Source organism: Caenorhabditis briggsae (genome assembly GCF_000004555.2).
Source record: "Caenorhabditis briggsae complete genome, chrI, whole genome shotgun sequence".
Classification (NCBI taxonomy): domain Eukaryota; kingdom Metazoa; phylum Nematoda; class Chromadorea; order Rhabditida; family Rhabditidae; genus Caenorhabditis; species Caenorhabditis briggsae.
The window spans coordinates 5,274,551-5,295,021 of NC_013489.2; the positions used below are offsets into that span (position 1 = coordinate 5,274,551).

The 20,471-nt window shown below is 38.6% G+C and overlaps 4 protein-coding genes across 4 annotated transcripts; all 4 read right to left on the minus strand.

Annotated features, from left to right (window-relative positions):
* Positions 1-1,585: 1,585 nt before the first annotated feature.
* Positions 1,586-7,576, minus strand: Cbr-inx-20 (the record flags this gene model as incomplete). The annotated part of the gene is made up of 10 exons (XM_045244932.1): positions 1,586-1,809; positions 1,853-1,976; positions 2,028-2,204; positions 2,246-2,452; positions 4,026-4,122; positions 4,170-4,420; positions 4,467-4,552; positions 4,599-4,686; positions 4,924-5,038; positions 7,542-7,576. 10 exons carry the CDS (start codon positions 7,574-7,576, stop codon positions 1,586-1,588), a joined length of 1,404 nt encoding a protein of 467 aa, XP_045092499.1.
* A 479-nt stretch (positions 7,577-8,055) lies between these two features.
* Positions 8,056-10,134, minus strand: Cbr-nhr-49 (the record flags this gene model as incomplete). The annotated part of the gene is made up of 6 exons (XM_002639234.2): positions 8,056-8,253; positions 8,333-8,443; positions 8,489-9,052; positions 9,098-9,447; positions 9,656-9,797; positions 10,039-10,134. The coding sequence occupies 6 exons, from the start codon at positions 10,132-10,134 to the stop codon at positions 8,056-8,058; spliced, it is 1,461 nt and encodes a 486-aa protein (XP_002639280.2).
* A 2,427-nt stretch (positions 10,135-12,561) lies between these two features.
* Positions 12,562-15,591, minus strand: CBG03843 (the record flags this gene model as incomplete). The annotated part of the gene is made up of 6 exons (XM_045244938.1): positions 12,562-12,897; positions 12,996-13,610; positions 13,660-14,205; positions 14,259-15,346; positions 15,395-15,497; positions 15,550-15,591. 6 exons carry the CDS (start codon positions 15,589-15,591, stop codon positions 12,562-12,564), a joined length of 2,730 nt encoding a protein of 909 aa, XP_045092498.1.
* Positions 15,592-16,932: 1,341 nt separating this feature from the next.
* Positions 16,933-20,420, minus strand: CBG03842 (the record flags this gene model as incomplete). Its single annotated transcript, XM_045244942.1, has 6 exons — positions 16,933-17,011; positions 17,674-17,836; positions 17,885-18,155; positions 18,211-18,726; positions 18,770-18,886; positions 20,250-20,420. 6 exons carry the CDS (start codon positions 20,418-20,420, stop codon positions 16,933-16,935), a joined length of 1,317 nt encoding a protein of 438 aa, XP_045092497.1.
* Between the last annotated feature and the right edge of the window lie 51 nt (positions 20,421-20,471).

Consider the following 20,471-nt stretch of genomic DNA (forward strand, 5'->3'; position numbering starts at 1 on the left):
TATCGAGTTCCACAGAATTTTCAAAACGCCAATTTTTAAAAACAATAAAAGTACTCGGAGGAACATCACTATCAACTTATACATACTTCTTATTTTTTTCAAAAAAAACATTTAAATTCGTGTATTCATATACAAGATATTTTTGAATAAGAAGTTGTTAAAAATTTTTGGAAACAAATGGGAAATATTTTTCGAAAAACCGAATCCAAACTCACGAAAAATCATAAGTCTATCCATTTAGATAGACCTTCAGAAAAACGGTGAGGAAAACAGAAAAAATAAAAAGGGAGAGAAAAGAAAAAGAGAGGTCCGTCGAAGAAGAAGATGGTGGTACCGTTCTATATGTTTGCGTCTTTCCAATACTCCTCATAATCGATTCCTTCCACGGGCCACCAAACGCATAAACTATTACCTAGAACGTCTATAGGCTGTTCATCTTTGTCCACCCACTGGCCCTTGCTTGAGTGACGTGAGAAGAGCCAAGAAACGTTCTGATGTCCACTCGGCGGTCCTTGTCGTTGTCCTTCAAGGCATGAGGCACCCAACCTCCAAATTTTTTCGGTTTTCCAAGGTTTGCAATCCATGTACCACACTTGCATGGCAGAACTAGCTTCCGAACCGAGCTTTGTGTTTCGATTCAAAATTTTTGGCTTCAAACCGATTGGTCCGATGCTGCTAGATGGTAGAGGCAATAGGAAACTGTTCTTCATTTTTTCATTTTATTCTGAATGTCGTGTTTTTTTCAAACCAGAACAAGAAGTTGAAGTAGAAGAATAGACAAATAGGTGTACCATAAATTTCAGTGAACATAATATAATTTTGCCCATACCATTTCCCCAATTCACCTATTATTCGTTTCATTTTTGAAATCAATCCTTTCTGAATTTGAGTCCTTTTTCGGGCACTTGCTCACGTCACCTATTTGTTATCTTCACTTTTTATGATAGGTATTTAATTTGATTCAAATATTTTGAAAAACAACAAGATGGGAAAAGTAAAAAGAATTTATGCATTAGCAGTCATTCGACTACTCGGAGGTCGTAAAACTGAGGTAGTCCGACACAATAATAGTAAAACATAATAACAGTTAAAAGTCATATTGGGAATCAAATTGTAAAGACAAAAAATATTGAAATTTGAACAGAACACATCAGTTCCAAAAATGATATGTATGAAGAAAATACTTGAGTTTCTCTTGGATCTATTCTCAAACTTTGCTAATGGCTTGGCCGCCAATCGCATCCTTGATATAATCACATGACCTCTGATATATCCACATGATCCCCAAAAGTTCCAAATACTCTCCACAATCTCTTCCGTTCTAGTCTTGTTAAAAATGAATCCAATTGTTCCAAACTGGCGTTCTTCATTTTTTGATCAAACATTTGCATGGTAATCCTGTTATTACGATACAAACGACCCAGATTAAGACGATCTTCAAAATTTTCGCAGCGTTTGCAATACTTGTAATATCTCTTATAGCGTTATATGCCTTTGATATTTTCAATTTTAATAGAATTTTTATTTGATTTAATTCGCTTTTTGAAAAAAAAATTTGAGAAACAACAAGATGTGAAAAAAAATATTATACATTAGCAGTCATTCGACTACTCGGAGGTCTTAAAAATTGAGGAGTTGGAGTTGTTGGAGATTGATCTACATTCAGATCTTCTCGACTCATTAATGGAACTAATACAGATGTCTTTCGACGAATTCCTGGATCTATTGATAAGCCACCGGCAGATGCAGACCTGTCATAATCATCTCCAAAACTCTTTTCATCTATAATTTCTCGAATCACTTGGTTGCCTAAAAAGTTATTTGATATTATTTTTTACTGTTTTCAGCATACCAGATTCCTCTAGATATTGATCCCACATTTGATCAACAATATCAGTACACATCAATATTCCAGAATGGATCGTTATCATTTTCAGAACGAAAATTCCATCGATTTTGATATAATCTCGAACAAACTGAAACAGAAATTTTTCAGATGTCTTTATAGATACTTTCAAAATGTTTACCTCATCAAGCTCATGTTTGTATCTACTTTTCTCAAAATTAACATCTGCTAACTCAAGTCTTCTCGCAACAAACTGACGACGTTGATTGAAAGGAATCGATCCAAAAATCCAGGAGAGAATTGATCCAAAGGAGATGAATGATAAAAGAGTGTACCAAAGCCAGAGGATAAAAAATATCTGAAATTTCTTGTTCTCATCCTAAATTCCAAGATTCTTACTTTTTCTGTGAATATATTGATGACAAGAACACATTGTACAGTATGCCTCTGTACGTGTCCCAATATTCTTATCTGCATATCACAATAGGTTACAACTGGAAAGTTTGATGATTCCTTCCACCCTCGACCCATTATCAAATCGTATAAGATTCCGTATCCGTAGTATCGATGACTGTCGAGTTCGAGGAATCGACTCATGAAGTACATCTGAAATTATTTTTGAAAAAATATATCCTCTGATATTATTACCTTAAAACCTGTAATAGAGGGACACCCACACGGTCATGTTTTAGCTCAATTATCTCTATTCCTACAGGGTGGCTTTTAATTACCGGCACATTTTTGAAAGAGGTTTTCTCGAAAAGTAAAAGCTGAATACTGATGGAACTCAACAGCATATTTATTTGGACGTACAAAAATTATAATCAGAAAGAATTTTTCAATTCAGTCATCGTTCGCTTCAGTTACGGTCTGAAGACGTCTTCGGTAGGCATTGATGGTGGCACGGTCCAAAGTTTGTCCCATTTCTCGAAAAGTGTTTCTTCTAGAGTCTCGAAAGTTGAATAGAGTATTGAGCAGACCTTGTTCTGCAAAAATCCAGATGGAATAGTCTAGGGTTTCAAATCCAGCGAGTAGGGCGGTCATTCGTCTCCCCAGGCAGGTGCGCCTCGCACCACTGCTGGGTGAGTTTGGCGGTGTGGACTGGAGCTCCGTCGTTCTGGTGAACCAAATGTACCCGTTCAAAGTGGTATTTGGTCCGAGGGAGCAGATTCTTCATCAAGATTTGCTCGATATACTTTTTTTCGACGATGCGGACGTTTTTATTTATGAAACTTGCTATTTGAGCATATCGCATGGAAAACCATAATTCTGGCCGTGTGGAAAACTCCAGGAATGGTTTTTTCTTTCTCTAGAGCTTCCTTGGTATCCTTGGCTAACCCACAATAACTTTGAAAGTCGAATTCTTCTTCAATCGTGAACCACTGCTCGTCAAAGAAAACCGGCCCCAAATGATCTGCTCGCTGCTTGCCATCCAGAGGAAATTTAGCCTTCTCCAGACACTATTGCTTATTGCTCTCCAACAAGATGACTGCTTTTGGAATACAATATCATTTTCGATTAGGCTTCTTTCGGGCTATTTTTTGAACCAGAAACCAATAGATACCCGTATTACTGTCCAATTTTCTGAGCGATCTATGTAGGCTACCCCTGATTTGATCTCGAACAGTTTCAACGTTCTCTGGAGATGACACCGAAGTTTTTCTTCCTCTCCCAATGCGATCACATAGAGATCCAGACTCGGTGAATCTTTTGATAACCTCAAAAAACCCCATGTCTGCAATCGCAATGCGTTTAATGATCCCGTTTCGACTAACACCCTACTTCTGAAGGCTGATGACCGTCGCATGGTGTTACAATAGGTCTCGCCATTCAGCTGAAACTCAATCAATGAATCTGAAACTTGGCAGAAATACTAATTATGAATCAATAAATCAAAGAACAAAATTTGATGCGCCTATTGCTCACCAACAGCGAGAACCATGGCGCCAAAGTTGTGCGCCGGTAATTAAAAGCCACCCTGCATGCAATATATAAAAATGGGTCAACTGACAAAACACTTCTGATGTTATGATAAACGGTTTACCAGTTGACAACTTTTTGATATCTTTTACATGAACCGAAATAAATTGGCTCGAAATTAAAAGTTAGGAACCTTACTATTATTGGTTTTACGGTAGTTAGAAATTTAGAAGTTTCTTCATAAATTAAAATTGAATACCTGCATCAACACATTCATCAGAAACATTCCTTTGATTCCCAGGTATAAATAGGTCAAATACGATTCATAATATCTCACATTGAAGATTTTAAACACTCTGAAATTCTTCCGATTCTTATTCTATAACACCATTTCTATACTCACTTATGATGATATGGATGCTTCTCTCCAATTCGGAACCTATGTTTGAAAACTGATGACAAGTGAGCAGATAGGCCTCGAATATTAGCTTGTCGTTGAGCAGGAACCACATTCGCTTTGTCATTTGCGAATGCCATTATATCTTTCAATCGAATACCAGACTTGTCGTAAAACAGCCTCCATAATAGGCATGGAGCATAGAAACTGAATGCCACGTATACAAGGAAAAATGGAACCCATTGGTAGTATGATACCTGAATTTCTCAGAAACTACGATATCATTGAAAGTTTAAATCAAACCATTGTGTATTCTCTATTCACAACTTCAGGTAGATTATCATCCTCGAAAGCAGTCACATATGTGTTTCTTGCCCAGCAATACATTTCTGAATTCAAATTTTGATTCTTTGTTCAAACTTCTTGTTTTCTCACCTGTATAATCTTCCCAACTGCTTTTGTATTCTGCCGGAAGCCAACACTCTATCGGTCGTCCTCCAAACATTTTCAGGGATATTAGAACCTAAATAATAAGATTTTTAAAAACCCTGTAATAGAAGGGCTCCTTCATTTTCAACTTTAAGCCACTTTATCTCGGTTCTAGCCAAAGATATCGAAACGTTGCCCACTGATAAATTGTTTATCATAATGTCAAAAATATTTTATCAGTTGACAACTTTTTGATATCTTGCACAAGAGCCAAGAAAAGTTAGCTCAAGCTCAAACAGAGTGAGGACGCTTCTGAAATAGGCAAACTTACAGCAGTTAGTAATAAGAAAGTTGTTGTGTAGTAATAGTGTAATCTGTCGAAAATGTCATCATCTGCTTGTGGTTGTAGAAATGAGAGCGTTCCCACAATTTCAGCGAAAACCATTCTGAAATTTTTAAGATTTCGAAGCACATCAAATTTTGAAGGTTTGTTGAAAAGAATTGCCTACTAGAAAAATAGAAATCTACCATTATAATTTGAGACCAGTCGAACAAGATCTACTGTATTATATTTTTTTTACTAAATCTTCCTTACAATAAAACGATATATATAAAACGCTAGAGGCTTCTGTTTGTCCTCTTGAGGATCTGTGGACTTTTGAGAAAATTAAAATATGAATTTAGATTTACGTGACCCTGTAAGAAAAAGTGAGTCATGGAGCGACAAAAAGTTTTTAAAAAAACTAGATTGAATTGCGCCGAAGGCGCACCAGCTTGCTGGTAATGAATACAACCCCAGTCTTATAAATTTAAAAAACTAATCCACTTAAACCAGAAACAGTATAGAATCACCTTGGAACACGAGAACCAGCTGTACCGGGTTTATTGGAAGAAGCCGAGTTATGCGGAACAGTTTGTGCGTCCATATCCCCCCGATGAGACAACAAACTTTTATTCCATAATAGGAAACAATACACAGTAGTACAGTATTCAATTACAAATTTCTTTCAATATTACAATTTGAAATACTTTATATTGTCGACTAGTGAAAGAAGGGGGTTGTGTAGAGAAATCGACGGATGGCATCCAATCCGAAAAGTGTGGATTTTCCCACCATTCTATAGTGATTGTGCACTCTGTTTGACGTACGTTGCATACAACTTTCAAGTTCGAAAAAACGGAGAAAGAGTTCTGTGTGAGAAACAGTTTCTATGATTTCGGTGGATGAAAAATTACTAGATCCCACTAGATTTTCAAAATCAAAAAGAGTCTATGATTTCGAGAATAGAGTTTAGTAATTTTTGCGATTTTTCTTATTTCAGAGGTACGGTTTATGATTCACTTTTTTTTTGACAGCTTAGGTGACACTTTCTTTTTGACTTTTCCCTTTAAATCTGTATAATACTGCTACCGTAAACACTCTCATAGAACGCGCCAGAAACTGTCAACATGGAGTGGAGCCCATATATCTAAGTTCCTGTGAAAGATATCAAAAAGTTGTCAACTGACAAAAATCTTAACATAACATTTTAAACGTTTTATCAGTTGACAATTTTTGATATCTTCCAAAAGAACCGAGATATATGGGCTCAAAATTATATGTTGGAGATGGTACTATATTAGCGTGTTTACGGTATCGTTCAATAGAAGGTTAAGCAAAATATCGAATGAGTCAATTCAAATATGAAGGATTTAAAGTTTGTATTCATTTTTAGAAAAAGAGTCGGACACGTCAGAGTTAAAGAAATATTGAGTGACATCATAAATCACAAAAACAAGGAGGATGTACTGCTAGATCTGGCGTATCTTTAGCGCGTTTCAGTTCCAGGTCAAACAGGAACACTTTTTTTCTGATTTGAGGAAATAATACGATCATACGGATCATTAGCAGAGATGTCCGGATTCCGGATTACGTATTCCGGATTCCAGATTCCGTGGAAAATATTTTATTCCGGGTTTTCAGCAAATGTGTTAATGTGCATCTCTGCTGTTTTTGAAGTTCTTTCCGAATTCCGGATTCCGGATTCCGAGAAAATTATTTTATTCTCGATTCCAGATTCCGGATTCCGTTTCTCAAAAAAGTCATTCCGGACGTCTCTTCTCGTTAGGCGAAAGTTAAAGAAACAGTTTTTCAGAATTTAAAATTGCGACTACTACAGTAATCCTAATTGTAAGGGAAAAAACCAGAAGAATCCTATTTTGAAAATGAAACGTTTTTTTCCTCATCATATTTAAGTTTCAACTTCGAGTATACTTATCTCAGTTCCTGTGAAAGGTATCAAAAAGTAGGCATCTGGCAAAATGTTTATCATAATATCAAAACTATCCTGTCAGTTGCCAACTTTTTAATACCTTTGACAGGAATCGAGAAAATAGTCTCAAAGTTGAAATTTGTGGGACTACATGTTTTACGGTATTTGGAAAATGGAACTTCTCTTTTCTAAATTATTTCAGAGGTACGGTTTATGATTATTAAGCTGTATATAGTAATTTTTAAAATTCTGATTTTCAACAACATCTAACTTTTCAAAATACAAGTGTCAAGTTTGAAAGCATGCACAAGTATTTTTTTAAAAAGGAAGAAGAGACAGTGAATGTCTCCAAAACTGGCTCTTCACCAGAGTGTACATATATATTCTCCGAAAGGTGTGAATCACATTTAATCCTTCTTCCTCAGTATATTTCGAACCCTCCCACTCCTAAACACTCATTTCTCTATCTGTCTCTCTATCTCGATCTTAGACAAACTGTTCGATTCTTCGATGAAATGCTCTCAAGTGTCTTGGGAAATGGTCATATCATATCATCATTTCTCGAATCATCGTGTCAATGGAAATCAAAACAAAAAAGGAGAGATGCAAAGAGAAAAGAGTACTGTGTCAAATCAAGCTGTTTCCCGTGATGCTCCAGGTGCTCAAACAGGCGGCTTTGAAGATTGTGTCAACTTACGGTCTACGTGGTGGCGGCGGTGGTGTCCGTGGCATGAATTCTGAAGTCTTAGTTTCGATACCAATGACTCAGGATTTGTTTATTTGACATGATGGAGAAGAAGAAGAAGAAGAAGAAAAAGAGTAATAAAAGCTTTGGATAGAGAATAAATAAAATAAAAATATAAGGACGCTTTTTCTGCCAAGATGGAGTAGTAATACAGGGAACAAAGAAATGCGGGAGGACTTCAGGAAACAGGTGGAAGGGAGTTGTGAATCACAAAGTAGAAAAAAAAACGAGAGCCAGCCCGGAGGGATGAGGATGGGGGAAATTATAATGAACAACCTGATATGATATAGAAAAAAATGGCCTAGACGAGCTTCCAGAATCACTGGAAATAACTAATTTTTTGGGACGGCTATGTACAATCTTGAAGGTTGGCTCTTTTGACATTTTTTAGAAGCAGAAGATCACAGATTTGGAATAGAACAGGAGGTTGAGATGATGGGAGACGGGGGATAGATAAGGAGGGAATTTATTCAATAACTGGTTTCTGCTCAATGACACTGTTCAACAGTAAATTTCCATTCAGTAGGGAATCCTGAGACTGAAGAGGGTGAATGGCCAATGGTGCTGCAAGGGTGGCAGATAGCAGTCCAGTTGGTGTGATTCCAGCAATGGATGAGATGGATGGAACACCAGAGGAGGAACCAGAAGCATTCAATGGCGATACCTGTAAATCCTTTTGAACGTTTAGTATCGAAATAGCACCGAATTATTAAAATTTAAAATCTAATTCTTTTGTTACTGACCCCGTTTGTTGGTAGCGTTGTCGGTGAGGAAAGGTGTTGTTGCAACGACGCTGGTGCAGCTGAGTGATCATTGATGTCATCAAGAATGAATTCGGAAAGAAGTGAATCCACCTAAAAACCCATTTTTATGTTTTGTTCTTTTCATAATTCAAATACCTCTGCCAATCCGAAGAATTTGGTCAATGTCATGTTTTCAATAAGAAGTTGAGTTAGAGCCTTGAGCGCTGGAGCTAGCAACAAAATGTTTCCATATCTGGTAGGCGCCTCATCTGGCATTTGGTCGAGAATAAATGCGTAAAGAGCCTTCAACACTCGATTACGAGCATCTCGGATCATGATTTGTGAAGCATTCGATAGCCCCTTTGCTTCTGGATGTAAGAATGCCAACGCTTTCAGGCACACGAATTCTTGTTCTCTCATTTGTAACTGTCTCATTGGCCAAACAATCTCGTCCAGTACTCGTGGTGTGATATTGCTGGTTTTGAAGGCAGCGAATCCGTTGAGATCCGTATTGTTGTCACGTGTCATGTAGGTGTTGTTGAAGAGACAGACACGTGTCGTATCCGGACTTCGGAACGCTGGCATCAGAATCAGATGCTGTGGAGCATAGTTTTTGAGAAGAATGATTTTGTCTTCCATTGAAAGTTCCATGAACGGTGTGATCGTTTTAGCCCATTCAACCATTAATAGAAGTGTTGTCCTGGAGATTTCATTCAGATCCTGAAACCATAAAAACTATTTGTAAAAATTGCACCTATTATTTACCTCTGTTGTTGTGCATGGTCGGTTTGGAGGAGCGAAAGCACTTCCGTCTGATGCTACTTGTTGAATAGAAGCAGCTTCCGCTTCGTTCCCAGCAGTGCCATTCCCATTTACAAAAATCTGTGATTTTCTGTATCTGTTGCACATTTCTTGATTGACACGAGACTCCATATCCATCAAACTATCAATTACACTTGGTTGTGTGGCGCCGGTTCTCATGTTTTCTTGGCCAACTCCAGAATTGTTTCCGTTTCCGTTCTCGTATCCTGGACTCCTATCCTTCTTGAATGGAGTTCCGTTCAGACTATTTCCACCGGTTGGCGAGCCAACTGGATCTCGTTCGAATTGGATGGCTGAAACAAAAAAAAACATTTTTCTAGAGAATTATAACTGAGAATAAGAAAAATACGGTTTGAGGGTTTAAGATTGGTTTGGATTCAACAACAACAACCGTTTTTCTTTTGACGATCAATATCTCAAGTTGAGATCTCGTTCGCTTGCGAAAAAGAGGTCACTGAATTGTATTCCTATTTACCATACTACTAAAGAATAAATGCTTACCTTCTCGTTTCATTCCAACTTGAACACATTTCTGGAAACGACAGTAACGACAGGCGCATCGGAAGTTTTTGTCGATTACACAACGTTTATTGAAGCGGCATGTGAACTTTTGATCACGAAGAACGGTTCGTCGGAAGAATCCCTGAAACAGAAGAAAAGATTTTATAGAGTTGACGCAAAACTTAAAATTATGAGGATGTGTTTTGATGAGGAAGACTAGAGAATGCGGATGCAGATTTTTCAACTTTTGAAAAACAAAAACTTTACAGGTCGAGGTGTGAAGAAAATTTTTCAAATTGAAAATGCATTGCACAAAAAGTTTCTCACACAGATCTTTTTCTAAAATGTTCATGTCAAATTAGAAATAACTCTAGAAAAATTACCTTGCATCCATTACACGAAATCACTCCATAATGAGTTCCAGTTGACTTATCGCCACATACGGCACATGGCTCCGCAAGCGGGTCCACTAGGTCCATAACTGAAAAAAATGAAAATTTTGATCCTGAGAATAAAACGGAATAAAATGCAACAACATGAAGCAGCAAAAACATCAGAAAGTGAATTGAGAGAGACAGAGAGTGTCGAGGTGTGTGTCACTTGTTCATAGAATTGAGATAACATTCGCTAGAAGGTGAGTGGGAAAAGACAAAGAGAAATCAGACAGATGGATGGAAGTGTACTTTAAAACACATGATGGACGACAGAAAAGAGAACTTTGTGAAACTATGACATCGTTTGTGAACACCGATAATCGGAATTGGAATTCATATACAGTGGGATAGGCTTGTTATGGAAGATCAGATTGTCTGGTTCAGATAGACACCAGACGGATTCGAAAGACTTTCATAAGCCATGCTGCAGGTGGCAGAAAAAGTGACCATGACGTCATAGTGTTTCAATGATCATCGGGGAATGGGGAACGAATAGGTGGAAGAACGAATAGGTGTTGTCTAAATAATAATAAAGGACCGGTGAGGAGTGCACACAATTGAAGGAGAAGAAGAAGATGAAAGCGCATAGGATTATTTTCTGGCAATATTTTTGGTAGTGATGTAGGAGGTTTTCGTCCACCGTGTAATTGGAAAATCGGTTGCTAAGTAAGCACACCTATTCATAATTACTGCTTCTACCAGATTCGAATTTTAAATGTCACATGAAATCATAATAGAACCAATACACAAAGCATGAAAAGGATATCAGAAGATTGAGCAAGATTGTTCCCCGAAATTTGAAACTCTAAAGGTGCTTCCAGAAGCTGAAAAATGATATTCTTAGAAGAAGCCTGTGCTTGAAAATGCAAAACAGAGCATTTGAACCAAACTGACATGGAAACTACCCTTTTCAACTTAAAAAGGAATTATAAAGATTTCCGCAAGAATAAGGTGATAATTTTTGATATTCGAGAATAGTTATATGAAAATTATAAAGGTGGTCAGTTATAAAAGGAACTACAGGGGAAGTATTTTTGTTGAACGGAATGACGAGAGAATAACCAAAAAAAAGATCACCTATTTGTGAGAGCAAACAGAAAAAACGAATCAGAAAGAACTTTTCATTTTTTCAAAACTTCAATTAATTGAACAAAAATCGGATCTTCTCACACGGAACCTAGGATCTACTAAATCTAAAGTCTTCTCGATCATCCAGGGGCAATGGATGGATCGCATAAAATGGACAATACTGTGTCGTCGTCGTCTTCGAATGCGTCCAGGCGATCCGTATCTTTCTCGATGGAGCGAATGGAATAAAAATGGAAAGACGGGGGAAAAAGGTTAGATCCGTAGATTGATTTTATTAGGAGACCGAAAAAAATGCAAAGCCTTTTGAGCCGAAAGTGCAAATATAGATGATCTAGACTTGAGAACATTCTGGGAACTTGAACTTTTTGGTGATTCAATCTCCCACAACCAAAAAGCTTCCTCTTCCAACCAGCTACCCGAGACGCCGTAAATTTTGAATGAGCAACGCCTCGTGATTTTTTTCACCAAATCCAATAAGGATATAAAAACGAATAACTCACTATCATCCACTTCAGCCATCTCTTCGTCCATTTCTTCTATATTTGGAGCATCATGGAGCACCGATTCGTAATCCATGTCGATCAAAATGAGAGGAGAAAGAGACGGAAATGTAAACTAACGGACTGATTATAGCGGAAGTCTTTCATAAAGGAATAACCCCATCTTTGAGACTACACGATGTAGTTGGAGAATTGTTCGATGCCCCTATATTCTTTGCTAGCGATGCGTACTTTGTTCTCAAGATGGTGGCTAATTGGGACTTGAGTCATTAATGGGCATCTATGAACTTTTGACACTGAATGAACTGACAAACAAGAAGAAGAAGAAGAAGGGAACGCGTAGCAGAAGAAGAAGAAGGATGACACGAAAAGGGAAAAGAGAAGAAGAAAAAAGAAGAAGAAGCCTAACGTTGGCAAGCAGTAAGGACAAAAAAGAGAGAAAACGAGAGTCGCTGGTCAAACATGACAAGAAATATGGAACAAGTAGGAATAGCGAAAAAGTGGAAGCAGAAAACATCAGAAGAAGAGACAGCCAGCACGTTGACAATCGATAACGGTAGAGGCGCAGACACTGACACAGAAAAAGGAAAAAGAGAGTGCCGCTGACTCTCGAATCTCTCGCTACGCTCTACTCCTGCCGCTACGCGTAAATAAAACAGTGCGAATAAAGAGAGAATGAAGGTTTAGAAACGTTTCAGGTATGCCATGTGACATGAGCACACTTCCGGAAACATTACAAATGAACAGAGCAAGAGAACATTGTTTTACTGAATACTCGAAAACAGAATTAAAAACAACAAATTAACAAAACAAGGTTAACAAAAAACTGGAACAGGATACAGTAAATCATCGAAAGAAACTCTGTAAAATAAAAATCTATAAATTATTTATTTTTTTTCAAATTTCTCTGCTTCTCCGCAGACTCCACAATCAGATCTTCAGTCGGCAATCCTTTACGCCTTTTAACAGCATCCATGTATCCTCGGGCATGATTCGGACTGTCTCCTTTCAATCCGAACTCTTCTACTTCTTCCAACGTTGTCGGTGTCCAGTAGGGATCTTCATCAATCACTTGCCAGTGCGAGAATTGAAGCTGAGCAGATGCCATTCCAGAAGTGAACTTCCGAAGTTGATCACAGAATGAGAATGACTCAACAACAGGCATCAGTGATACCACTTCGAAGAGATTCGTTGCCTCATTGATATCTTCGGAAAGGACCTGAAATTATATAAATTTGAACGTGCACTTTTTGTTTAATTTCATTTCCAAATAAAGCTCTTAATTTTTTCCCCACTCATATTTTGTAGTGTTTATACAGGTGATAGAACAGACCACCCAAAACTGATCCATGATCCCTCACCAACCTTGGATTTCCTTTGTGACAAAACCGCATGCACTTTTCCCAACGCCTGACTAGCAGTGGTTACGGTACACTTGTACATGGCAGCTACCAGTCGAAGAGCCAACTTTTTCGCAGCTGCTGAGCATGTTGCCTTCATTGCTGACATCATTTGTCCTCCGATGGCACCATCCTCCTCATCCACAGTCCATTCTTCCACAATTACAGCGACTCCATGCATGATTTCATTACAAAGTGGTCCAGAGTTGCAGAACAATTCGAATCCACCAACAAGTGCTTGGTCGTATCGTCTCACACCGAATTCGGTTTTTCTCCAAATTAGATCTCTATCGTAACTTTCGACATTGTTGAATAGAATATTGGATCTGGCTCTATCAGGCCCAAACGCCCAAATACGTTCGATCATTGTTTCAATAAGATCTTTTGGTTTTCGGTACCACCATGTTCCTTTCAGCGTTGGTAAAGACTCTGTGCAAACCAGAGTTAGTTTCCTTTGGAAGTCATCTACTTCCGTCTGATCTGCTTCACCACGACGAATTGCAAAGAGTAGGATAGCGTTTTTACCAAGGAACTGAAATCGAGTTTAGATTGAAAATTTGAATCCTTCATCTAGGACTCACCTCTATTACTGTGCTTCCAAGAGGAGCTATGCGAAGTTTGATATGAAGAGCATCTCGAATGCGGCAGTCGGTTTCTTGTTCCGTGATTTGTGGTGCCGAGAGATTTACATCTTCCATTACAGTCTCCATGAATGGAACAATCGGTTCAGAAACATCCAGATCCACTAGACCCAAATCGTTCAAATCCTTGATACATTTCTGTAGATGAACTTCTCCGGCTGTAACCATCGCTAGCTCTCCATTTTCAAGCTCCATAACTTTTAAGCTGGTATCCAAAAGTGCAAGTAATTTCAGTTTTTCTCTCAACTCAACCATATCATCCAATTGCTGAGTGCTAACTGACACCCTGACCAGAGCTTCGCCAGTTTGAGATCCAATTTTAAGACATGGATAATCACTTTCGCTGCAGAGCGTTGTGTTTTGCAAAAGGATTTCCGCATCAATGGCACACACCATTCCAGATGTTACTGTATCCGTAGGAATGGTGTCACGACCACGGAGAATAGAAATTCGGTCGATCTTCGTTGAAGTGACTTCACTGCTACCCTAAAATGGCTTAATTAAATTTCACATTAGAAACCGCCAATTAAAAAACTCACATGCTGCTGAAGGACAAACAATTTGTCGCCCTTCCGAAGAGTTCCACTGAGAATACGGCAAATTGCTCTTCGCGAATTCAAACTTTTGTCTTCAGTTTGAAGGAGTTTTACAACAAAAACTATCGTCATTCGTGTAGAATCGCATCCCAATACAAACGGTCTCAATGGATGATCTAAACGATGTCCGGTTAAATGATCCAAACGATGTTGTGTCTCGAATGTGGATCGAACATTCGGAGCTCGAGCAACAGCACGGAAACTGGCTTTCGGGAGTGGTAACCAACTTCTCATCAATTCGTCAAATGCCTCATTTGCTCTACGCGACTTCAAAGTGAACCCGAGTTTCTTGGCAGCTTCTGACAATAATGTGACGTCATTATCTACTAAACCGAGATCGTGAAGCTTCCAAAGAGGTTCCAGAACTATTCGCTCAAACATAGTTGCCTTGTTTTTAGCAGCAGCAGAATCTCGAATGGTTCCAGTTGAATCAATCCAAAAATCTCCAAACATTGCAGGTAGTAATATCGACTTCTCCACCTTCATTTTCTCGGCTGCCAACGTGGCAAAATCTTCGCATCCGAAGGCGTACGAATGAAGAGCTGATGAGAAAATTACATTGCCTTTTGCTGGATCAAAATGCAATTTTTCTTCTGCTTCTTCAATATTTCCCCACGTATCATCTTCTAAAACGATTCCTCCGAGAACTTGACTGATACAACTGTTGACGCCTTCAATTAAACGAGCCATGTGTTGATATGCTTCGCTTGACGACATCTTCAATTCTACTCTCAGCCGATCGATTTTGTTGATAACCAAAATCATAACCTGTCCATTTCGGATGACTTGTCGAATCAGAGCTTCTGTTTGTGAGCAAATACCTTCAATTACATCAACAAGGAGAAGGGCAATGTCGGACAGGATCAGAGCAGATGTCACTTCTCCAGAGAAATCCACATGTCCAGGGCTATCGATAAGATTGATAAGAAGTGGTTCACAGAGCAAGCTGATTCCACTCGATTTCATCGTAATTCCACGAGTTTGTTCATCTTCTCTGCTATCCATATAGCGTAGTTTACCTGCCATTCGACCTGGAACAAGGAAACAATTGAACCGAGAAGCTGGGCGGGGTAACTAACTAGAAATAACAGCATTGGCTGAAACAAGCGAATCTGCGAAACTCGTTTTTCCATGGTCAACATGAGCTACCAAACACACATTACGGATGTGCTCCGCTGGTTTCTGAAATTTCCGCGGCACTAGATTCCAGATTCCATTCTGAGTCATCACTTACCGATGCCGCTGCTAGTTTTAGAGCAGTTTCCAGACTTTCCATTTTACTTCTGAAATGTTTTCCGTTGTTTCTTTTTTCCAATTTTTTTTTGAAAAATAGATGAGAACACATTTCACTCCAGTATTCCAGAGCACCAGTTCGAACAAAAAAGAAACAGTGATTTTTATTTGATTTTTTTAAAATCTATGTTTTGATCGTTGCGATACACATTAGCTCTTCCAGAATGTCTTGCATTTGGAAGGAAGAAAAAATAAGAAGAAATACAGTTTGAGAGAGAACTGTGGAAGGGCATGCTGATTTGGGTCAAAAATGTACATAGCTTGTGAAAGTTTAGATAACATGAAAAGTATTGTACCCGATGCATGAAAAGCCGTGTGTTACCGTACCAGCATTGCCGGCACCGTAAATCGGGACGGGGTACAGATGATTTTTGGTGGATATTTTACAAAATTACGGGGAAAAAGAAAGAACCTGAAGTGTGTGAGAATTTGGGGGAGACAGAGAAAGCAATGAAAAAAGAATTTGGGATTGAGAAGAATAGCATCTAAGAAATCGGAAAATCCCAAATGCTCTTTTCAGCTTTCCATGCTCCAGTCATTCAAAAAAAAAAATAGAAATGAGATCGAAAAGCTGGAACATGGAAAACTTTTGAATATGCATCAGTGGTAACAGCAAAAACAATGTGAGAACAGTGGGCATAATTAAGTGAAAAGTTAAAATATTAGATGAATCGTCGTATATAATACTACAAGAAATCAAAGCCCGTGTTTCTAGCGTTTTGTATTACAATTATAGTGAAATATATGTGAGGATGGTGGGTGAATAAGAGAGAGAGAGCGGGGAGAGGTAGATGGTTAACGTGGAGTACAAAGAGAGAGAGAGCAGACAGGACGACATAAAAAAATTGAGAAATTTTTCACATCGTTTTGTATGTCTTCTTTCAATGGCACAACACAGATTATGGGTTTGGGTCCAGGAGGTATTTGGTTCAGAAAAAACGTGTGTACTCGATTAGGTAAGGATATAAGTCATCATCTATAACTGTGTGCCCGCGATTCGGTATAAAACAAGAGGTCCTGGTGCGTAAACGAGAAGAGATAACAAATGAAAGTAACATTGGGATTGGGGAAAAATAGAGCAACGAAATGAAAGGAAGGGAAGAAAAACACACAACAGTATGGGGAAACTTAAGATAAGAGAACAGAGAGGAATTGGGATTTGAATAAAAAACAGGAAAAGTTAGTATATACATAAAATCGTCATATAAACTATTGCACCATGGTGAGTACGATACTGTCTAGGTCATCGACACATACAGAAAAAAACGAATCGAAACATAGGATTGCTGTGAGTTTCTGAACTGAAACGTCACAGCTTTTGGCGTCAGGATTTTGGATCGATTGGGTGGGCGGAAGTTGAAGACGCTGACGATGTGGATGAGGATGAGCATGACGTCGACGTTCTGAAATTCGCATTTCTTCATTCTCTGATTTTCTTTTAAAATCGGTTTAAAAGTGGTCAAAATATCAAACCGAGCTTACTAACGACCAGGGATGTGCGTAAAATTTTACGAATTACAAGCTCGTAAAATCGTAAAATCCGTAAAAAACTGAATCTTCAATAGAAATGGAAAAAAACTGCAGTTTTATTATTAAGCAATTGGCAAATGGTCCGCAAATGTTGAAAATCGTAAGACCGAATGCTTCTATGGGGTTTCAACAATTTTCTAATTTTTTTCCTTAAAAAATGCTAACTTGTGAAAAAAAGCATTCAAATTTGGAAAAAAATATTCTGAAAATGAAGCAAATTCATGCTTAAAAATGAGATGTGAGCAGAAATACAACTTAAAACTAGATCAAGAACATGAAAATGAACCGGAATACTGTCAGTTCTGAACAAAAATGGTGAAAAACACTCATCCAGTTTTTACGAAATTTACGGATTCAATTTTACGACACTCGTAAAATTTTACGAGTACCAAAAAAACCTTAAAATCCGTAAAATTCGTAAAGTTCGTAAACGTAAAATCACATCCCTGCTAACGACATAATACTCTTCATCCGAAATTAATCAGTGTTGTTTTTCATGTGTTACTATTTCTAGAAATATTTGAACTCAACCTACCCTTCTCCGTGATGATCATCCTCATTGATCTCTTCAACGGTATTCAGTGATCCATTTGTCATGTGATGTGGATGGTGATGATGATGATGATGCATATGATGAATAGGAGTGTGTTTGTGATTTCCATCCGGAACACCATTGCTTTTTTGTAGTTGTTCTGGGACTGAAAATGGGTTATTGCATTGATTAACATTTATGAAACATTCACAACCTCTTCTCAACTCGATCATATCAATTATTGCCTCTGATTCCACCAAAGGCATTTTTTCATGATCGTGGAGACTTCCCAAAATGGTTTTGTCCACCAATCCGTCTGGATCATGGTGTTCTTCTTCTTCGTCATCGTGGTCTGCCATATTTGCGATATCATTGTGCAAATCGTCCTCGGTTTCGTAGTCATCTTCATCTTCGAGCAGCATATCCCCACGAATCTGTCTGCGCATTCGCATCAGATGATCTTTAAGATCAACGATGTCGAGCTTCTGAAAAATGTTACAATACTCCAAAGCTCAAAATCCAATTCTTCCTGTAACTTACATCTTCAGCACCCTTATCAGCCATGGCAACAAGATGAGCAGCCGTTCTGATTGTCACCAGATGAGCGTTCATCTCATTCAATGGCGTCTGGATAAGAGCTTTGTTCTGGGCATCCAGAAGGGTGTATGGCAGATACAACGACCAACAAACGGTTCCTAACGAAAGAGCTCTCGCTTCCAGAAGTCGCATATCGATTGGCTGAGCCGAAATGCTTTCCACAAGATCGTCAAAACGTGGATAGATGTTACGCATAGCCATGTTGATAGCATCATGGAACGGTGAAGGCGTTGTTGGCAGTTGAACATCAGAGAGTTTCTCGGTAATGGTCTTTGTGATTGTGAGGATTGCCACTACGTGTTGCATGATACCACGGGCTTCGTATAACCATGGATTCTTATCGAGCAGCTCTTCAAGAAGTTCCCCGAGATGTTCCATTGTTTCGATTTCATCGACGCTATCAACGGCGACAGCGTTTCGTGAGAATCGATTTGGTGGCTTTTCGAATGGTATTAGTATCTGAAACAGGTTTTCCAGAATGCCCGGTTGATTTAGCTGTTACCTTTGACTTCGAACGGCGGGATTTCCGTCTACGTTGGCATGTGATCACAAGGATGAGCAGTGATAAAATGAAGACGGAGGTTAGCACAACTAGTGCTAACACCACTACTGTGTCCATCTGGAAAAGGATTAAAATGAAAATGGAAATTGTACGAGGGGTTTGTCAGGCGCTCAAACTATTGCTGTAATATTCCTATATCTAGCAATTTGAGTCACGTGCATGTTATCCCTAAAATTCAAACGACTAGATGATTGAGTAAATGAGACGTTGTTATGCCTCTTTGGCTCTCCAGAAACCGCACATACATGCTACCATAGATACACACCTCAATCTCACGTGATTGATGGTGAGTGTGGGAAAATAAGAGTCCCTAGGGAATGTTTGAAAACCAACTAACAACCAGAGAGACTACTCTCAATCTAAAGAAGAGGATACCAAAAGGAACTGTCCTAGAAAAATGAAGCGTTCGTTGTGTCAAATGGGAGGAGTAAAATAACCCGAGCTGGACGAGAAAGGGCAAATTAACGGGTGTTTCACACCTGCTAACGAGAGAGGACAATGATGTAAAGTGCACAAAAAGAGATTTTTATGATCATTCCCACTTTCGTTTTGAAATGTTTTTTAATTTTCAAAATGTATATTGAATCTAGTTTTCACTTTGGGACCGTCGTAGAGACGAATTGAGCAAAAAGTGAAAGGGCGGTGATAAAAGAAGTCTAGACTATGAATATATATTTTGGCAGCGTCTGGCAAAGATACAAAATGAAAGTTGTGTCGAGATAGAGATCTAGGAGATTGCAGGAGATTTTACGAGATTTCAGCTACAACAAATCTGTGAACATTTAAGCGGATTTCACGACAAACCGCAGAGGAGATGCGATTTTCGGAAATTAAGAAATGTTTGACGCAATCGGATCTCATCCCAGAGGACTACTGTAGTTTTGCAGACAATTAATCCTGAAATTCGTCAATTTCCCCAAATATACATGAGCGAATTTTGGGATTTTTGACGTTGCGAAAATTATTATTGTGTCTCTAATTTAGTTCAATAATAATATTTCAGGGGGTAAAACGAGCCCGAGAAATAACTGGCATCAAAATGCGAGCTGAAAAATCGCTCTTTAATTTTCGAGACCTCGAAAATAGCTCAAAACCTTTTTTGAATCGTTCATATATGCTCGCGATTTGAAAAACTGCTCAAATTTCCCGAATCCTCTCATGTATGCCCCTAGTTTTCCGTAACTTAGTTTACAATACCCTAACCTTAAAAATCACCCGAATGCCCTTCCGCGATTGACAAAACTTGTTTTTATGTCAAAAAACACGTCAAAAAATCAACGTAGAGGTCTCGTCGTCTGCGTCTCTAGCTCCTAAAAGCTCAAATGGCTGTATCTCGGCTCCCAGTGGTCCTAGACTCATGATTCCGGAAACAAAACCTCTGATTTTCTATTTATATCTTTTGAACCTTTGAATCCCTCACCTTAGCATAAAGAGCTCCCATCTCATACGATCTGAGCACATTTCTGGCCACAAGCAGTGGGACAACATCACGAATGTTGATTTGTTGAAGAGAGTCACGAAGACGGTCCAGATTGTCCGCTTGAAGAGCACGAATGTCAGCCAAACTTGGCGAGCAGCTAACGGTGGCCATGTTTTTTCTGCTTTTAAGGCTTCTGGAATAATTCAACGTTTTTGAGGTGGA